The 7,046-nt window shown below is 37.4% G+C and overlaps 1 protein-coding gene across 1 annotated transcript; it reads left to right on the plus strand.

Moving 5' to 3' along the window:
• The first annotated feature begins 2,486 nt into the window (after positions 1-2,486).
• Positions 2,487-5,569, plus strand: LOC145494824 (protocadherin-like wing polarity protein stan). The gene is made up of 2 exons (XM_081474398.1): positions 2,487-3,101; positions 4,878-5,569. The coding sequence occupies exons 1-2, from the start codon at positions 2,601-2,603 to the stop codon at positions 5,019-5,021; spliced, it is 645 nt and encodes a 214-aa protein (XP_081330524.1). The 5' UTR covers positions 2,487-2,600; the 3' UTR covers positions 5,022-5,569.
• The last annotated feature ends 1,477 nt before the right edge of the window (positions 5,570-7,046 follow it).

The raw sequence follows: 7,046 nt of genomic DNA on the forward strand, positions 1-7,046 counted from the left end.
TGGCCAAACGGCTACAACATCATACAACATCCGCAAATGTTGCATGAAAAATTTGATCATTTTCAAATTTGAACCAACAAAAACTTAACACGTCGCAATATGTCGCAATAGGGTGGCCAAACGCACGCAACATTTTCCTACCAACAATGTTGCGATATGTTGCGTTGAAATGTTGCGATCGTTTGGCCGGGGCTTTATGGTGTAAATATAGAGTAAACTAAAATTCGCGGAATTCCCTTCTGATTTTAATCGATTTGCATAATTGATAGTGATAGAAGTTCTACTTAAGTATGACGTATAAATAAATCAAAATGCGGGAAAGTCCCTGTTCGTTGTAACTATTGATCTGAATAATTGAAAGATTTTTGGCGCTTACGTTGGGTACATGCGATTCTATCCGTGCATTCGACGATCGAATAAAAATACGAGAAAAGGGAGTTCTGTGAACAGTCGGGACAAAAAAAAACAAAAAACAAAAAAAAAAGTGGCCGTTATAGAGTGGTGTCCGTGGTAGACAAATGGCCGTTAGTGGAGGTTCGGCTGTATTTATGAATCATACACACAGAACTTTACTACTTTACTCTTGAGTCATCGATAAAAAGTGCACCTAACTGACGTTGCATTGCTTCAGATTGCTTACTCGTGTACTGAGTCAATGCTGAATACCCAAATCAATTTATATAGCTATATACGTTCAGTTGGACAATGCAATCAAACAGATTTTGTAGTGATGTTTGAAAGACTTTCCTCGCAGCAGTGAACTACAGAAGCTAACTGACAAAAGCGTTGGGTGATGACACAACTAACGATAAAATGTAGATAAACTTTTTCAAATTAAAAATACTTTTTAATTGTCAGGGCGAAATCTATTCGAGCGATGATTTCAGAAATTTGGAAACGAAGATAAATGGTACTGGGATAAAATTTCTGGGAAAGTTTCCTAAAGAGCGGAAGATTTTCGACATTCCGAAATGCGAACCATTTAAACAAAAATTTCAGATATTCAGGAGAAAGTTAAATGGAACGGAATTCCCGGTAAGAGATTTTCGTTATGCCTCGCGAAGTTGTGCTCTTTATTGAAATTCCAGAAAATGCTGTTCCATTATAATTAAGCCTGGAAATTTCCAAAAATTCAAAGCGGAATTTTTTGTCGAATTGAACACGTCTTTTCTAGCAAGCGGGCTAACCCTAGCTGGAGGGCAAAAGATAGTCAGGGTTTACAAGCAAAATTTCACAGGTAGGGTAACCCTACAACCTGGCACAACTTAATGCGCGGTTACACTAAAAGGGTCTGGAAAAAAGTGAAAAGTTAACTCGGGTAGGCTGGTTAACCCTACCTGGAATGTTTACAAGGGAAAAAGTTAACCCGCCTGCCAGGGTAACCCGCCTACCCGGGTAACCCTGGCTGCCTTGTAAACCCAACGAAGAAAAAAAGGAAATGTATAAGTGCTAGGGTAACCCACTTGATAGGGTAACCTGCTTGCTAGGGTAACTTGCTTGCTAGGGTAACTTGCTTGCTAGGGTAACCCTCTCTCCTTGCAAACAGGCCCTAAGAATATCGAGGCTGAAATTAGCCAAACTTTCAGAACATATTAAGAACTTATCCAAGTGTTAGATTCTGTCAAAGAACGTTTGGTCGTGTTTTTGGGAAATATGAATGTCCACCATGGGCATGAAAAATATGCATACTTGCAAAACACAAATAGATGATAAAAGAGAATAATAATAATAATAATAATAATAATAATAATAATAATAAGATGGAGATGTAGAAAGAAGAGAAAAAGCAAACAAGGGGTGTTTCTTGGCTTCCCTAGGCAACTTGTTGTTGCCAGGAGCCAATGACGAAACCAGCTTCAATATCATCAATAGCTGTGCGAATCTTTAATAATAATAATAATAATAATAATAATAATAATGATAAATTAAAAAATACGAAGGTGCTAATCATTTAGAAACGCAATTACTTCATCAGCTTAAAGATTTCTTTTTTGTAAGTTAATTGACCGGAGGCACAAGAGAAACATTCATACAATGTTTTCTCATGGCATGAGTTGCCATTAAAACATTAATTAAGTTGTTTAGCATTTGAAGGGAAGCTGATGATATATTTTTTTCGAACGACATCATTAAATTTAATATGTTAATATTTCTCATCGACAAACGCCTCCTACGTAGACATTGTTTTGTCTCGTCAGACAATCCTTCCCAACGAACGTCAGCTAAAACAAACAACTATTTATTAATTATAGCGTACTTCCAAATGTTGTAAGTCTGCGGTGACTCTGCACTTTGCAATACAGAAAATGATCGCGCGATACCAAAATATTAAGGTGGACTTTCAATGAGTGTGCAAAACAGTCAAAATAAACAGTTTAAAAATGGGGAACATATTGATTTCCCCAAGGCAGACTGGTTAGCTAATAATGGTTTTTCATTACACAGTTACCTCACGCTGATTGGTTATTGGTTATCTCTACGCGGCTGACAATTAGAAAACACACCAGTGAAAACACACTTTAATATTCCTGTTAAACAGGTTCGAGTGGCACTTCGTTAGTCTTAGCAGCGGAACTTGGCGGCCCTGATCCACGTTTCGGATGGATCTTTTTCAGTGTTCTACCTTCTTTTTGGCTTTGATGATATCATTTAGCGCCGTAACAACTTCAAAAGGTAACGTTGCATGCACACCACTTCTTTTACATCAACGCTTATTTTTAACTCAGTTCAAAACTTTGGTAAGTCTTTTGAGAGACCACGTAATCATTTATTTGATGGATGAAATCAATACAGGTTCACCCAACGTCATAAATGCACGCGGTCCAAGTATCAGCCGAGGAGTTCACAATGGCTTCGCCTTTGCCAACTTTAAGTCCCACGAGTTCTCGTACCTAAACATCACGAGTCTTGGTACTGATTATGTTCTCGATGGAAAAGAATGTGGTTTTGCATGTGTTGTCACCCCGTCGTGTTACTCCTATAACCTGGCTGCATTTTATGATATCAGCGGAACAATGTTATGTGAACTGCTCCCATCTGACAAGTACGACAACTCGGACAAGTTCGTCAGCAGCCAATCTTTCCATCACTTCAGTGTAGTGGTAAGTACTTCAATGACAGCCTCTTTGAAATGCATTTTCATAATTTCTTTTTTTGGCAAGCTACTATCTTCAAGGTCTAGGAAGACATTGGATCAAACTTTTTCAGCAGCAATGTGTAATGACAATACAAATGATCCATGATTTGAGAGCAAGCAAAACACATCCACACAGGAAGATCTCTTTTCTGAAAATTTTCTGGAAAAAAAAACCAAAACCAAAACAAACAACAAACAAACAACAACAAAAAACAACTGCGCCCTCATTTTTTTTTCCTACAAAAATAGTGCTGTTAGAAAGGCTTATTTTCGTTTTACCGACATGTATGAGTGAACACAAGCACGAAGTCAAAACTCCAATCGAACTGAGTAGTCGCAATGCAAAACTTTAGCAAACAGGTGACTCCGTCTCTCATTTAAATAAGAAAACAAATCGACACAGGAAGATCTAGTCGCCTCAAATTTTCCGGCAAAAATTGCGGACCCATCTTTTCTTCTTCAAAAAGAGCCTGTTGAAAATGGCGAAAAATATATTTAAAGGATTAGTGAACTTAAGAGGCTTAATTTAACCGCCAATTACTAAAGAACACATGCACTATTTAAGACTTGAACTGAGTAGGTAAGGCATTGAAGCTCGCACAACAAAGGCTAACAAAGAACTTAACTCCCTCTCTCATAAATTTTTCATTAGCAAAAGCTTCGGGCAAAACTGTTTGGTTTTATTTTCGGTAAGTTGTACCTACAATTTAAATACATGGGACAATCGTGACTTAAAAGGATTTGTGCATCTAGGTAAGCGGAGCATTCGTTCAGACAGAAGAAAAACAAGAAAGAAAACCAGAAGGAGCCGCCAGTTTTGTCATAACACCGATATGGCCGTGCAAGGGCTAGGACTTGTGAAGACTAAATGTAGAAGCTTGTAAATGAAATAGAAATTTCCATCGGCAAAGTTTCTAACAGTTAAACAAGACCCTCCACTTGAGAGGCTTATTTTCGTTTCACCGACATATATGAGTAAACACAAGCACGAAGTCAACTCCAATCGAACCGAGTAGTCGCACTGCAAAACTTAACAAACAGGTGACTCCCTCTCTCATTTAAATAAGAAAACAAATCGACACAGGAAGATCTAGTCGCCTCATATTTTCTGACAAAAACTACGGACCCATCTTTGCTCCTTCAAAAAGAGCCTGTTGAAAATGGCGAAAAATATATTTAAAGGATTAGTGAGCTTACGAGGCCAAATTTAACCGCCAGTTACTAGAGAACACATGCACTATTAAAAGACTTGAACTGAGTAGATAAGGCATCGAAGCTCGAACAACAAGGCTAAAAAAGATCTTAACTTCCTGTCTCATTAATTTTTCATAAGCAAAAACCATTCATACAGGAAGTTTCCGTCACTTAAACTTTATCAGGCGAAAATTGCGCATCATTTTTTTTTTTTCTACAAACTCTGGCTAAAGAAAAATATATTCTTTTTCCAGTTGTTTGCAAAATTTCATTGGGTAGAATACTATTGTCCTCAAAATTCTGAAAGAAACGAGATTGTGAGTTATATTGGTTTAACAGTTTCTTGTCTAAATAAAGTTGGGACATTTTTTGCCAACATGTTTTTCATCATCAATCAAACTGAATTCACTCCCAGCGGGAATGCTTTCAACCACATATGCATCGTCATTCATGGTATCTGATGGTGTCTTTTGGGCTTGGCTTGGCTTTGATTAACTTACTTTAGCTTTGCGTACCTTCAATTACTAAATATCATTTTATTTCTCAGTCTCCATGCATGAGTGGACCATGCCAGAACGGTGGATCTTGCCTGTCAATTTATGAGAAAAACAGCTATTGGTGCATTTGCATGAAAGGATACACAGGAAGTGTTTGCCAAACAGGTAAGACGACAATAACACTTGAACAATGATTTCGTCAATATAATTTCTTACTATACTCTAGCCTTGAAAGGAGAAAAAGAATTCCGAAAATGGAAACATCAACAGCAAAACATCATCAAATAAAGTATGTATGTACGTTTTATACAGGCCTCGAATGTAAGAGCGCTGCAAAGATGGGCTTCTTGTCCGCAATCTTCTCTTGATTAATAACTAAAATTCAAGCCGGTTCTTTCTTCCACGTGTAACTGACCGCGACTGGCCATAAGTCTCCCAGTTAGCCAAGAAATCGTGTGTGGTAAGGATATTTCAATGGGCAGATCCGTTGCGTGTCCCTGACTTGATTACGATAACGGTTGACATCTGCAATCTTTTCTCAATAGAAAACATAACACTCTGAAAGTTTTCAAGTACTTTCAGACGCAACGGGAGTGATTTGTTTTGACTATATTGTTTTCAGTAAGAATGGCTGTCCTGCGTGTGTCCAGCTCAGATTCCAGTTGTTATTTTCGGCGGTCAGTAGACGAATAGTAGACAGTAGAGCTCAGTCGCCTTTACGTTGAAGGAAACCTGAAAATAGTAGTTTACTAAGATAGAAAAACACCAAAGGGAAAATATAAGCCACATTGAAAGTAACAAAGTTGATTAAGGATGGACAACGGGTTACAAACGTCGAACTTGAATAGTTTAGGCTGAACTTTTCAAGATGCGCAAACTGTGACGTAGTTCCAATTTAACTTTTAAATGCTACCGTAGATTGAAAGTGCTATCGTAGCGGTGTAAAAATAGAGTCTCGTTATTTTTGCTCGGGGCTCCGTCAAATATAACATCATCTAATGTACTTTTTCTCCTTTCATACTTCTCTTCTAAAACAGATATCGATGACTGTGCAAGTCATCCTTGTGAGAACAACGGGACCTGTATAGACCGAGTGAACGGATTTAATTGCAGCTGCGCACCAGGATTTAATGGAACGCGATGTGAAAAAGGTAACTGTTGGTCACACGAGAAAATGTCAACAAATCCATTTTTTGTACTTCGTATTTCGTGATCATAAGCAGGCCAAAATACAGAAAATTAATCAACAAATGGAATCAACATAACCAATTAGTATCACTTCGCATTGTAAATTTGGTAATGGCCAGTTATGGATTATGTTAAAAGAAAACATGGAAATGTAAAGATGTGTTTGTTTTCTCATGATATTGCTTATTGTTTTCATTGCGAAACACCTAACTGTAGTACATAATAAGACAAGAGTTTGAATTTCGCTTGAATAATACGGGACTACAACGCTAACAATCTATCATATAAATAAAATTTCACACTGTCAGCCAGGCGATTAGCTTAATGTATATTCGTGGTCGTTTCTGAGTGTTTGGAATAACAGTTGACTGTTCTGTTTCTAACTTATTGTTGTTACTGTTTCAAATTTGAAATTCGTACCCGATACGTAAAATATTGGAATTTTCTCTCTCCTTTTTTTTTTTTTTTTTTTTTTTTTTTTTTTTTTCGTTTAATTTCATCTTCAAAACCAGATATCGATGACTGCGCAAGTGATCCCTGTAATAACAACGGGACCTGCACAGACCGAGTCAACGAATTCAACTGCAGCTGCGCACCAGGTTTTAACGGAACACAATGTGAAACAAGTAAGTTTAAATACAAATCAATATTATCTTTAATAAGTTTACTAAAAGTAAACAGCTATATTACTCTGCTAATAAAGAAATTCTGATAAAGATAAGACCATTTTCGGTATAGGTAACATGGAAATTCAAAGGTTTTATAGCAACAGTGTATATTCCGCAAAGAAGTAGGTGCAAAAACAATGAAAAGTATTAGAATTATGCGTGGCTGGCGACCTACGCATTGATCTACATGAGAAAAAAAAAAAACACAGCTCTTACAAAAGGCAATATTTCGTGACCTTGGCTCACCCAATGCTTTTGCGCCGCAAGTTGAAGGAATTAACCTTGCTTAACTCGTGAGTAGTTATTTGCACTATTGCCGCAAACGTGGCGAAGTCTAATCCCTGAAGTGTCTGTTGTAACAAG

Source organism: Orbicella franksi, chromosome 8 (assembly GCF_964199315.1).
Source record: "Orbicella franksi chromosome 8, jaOrbFran1.1, whole genome shotgun sequence".
Classification (NCBI taxonomy): domain Eukaryota; kingdom Metazoa; phylum Cnidaria; class Anthozoa; order Scleractinia; family Merulinidae; genus Orbicella; species Orbicella franksi.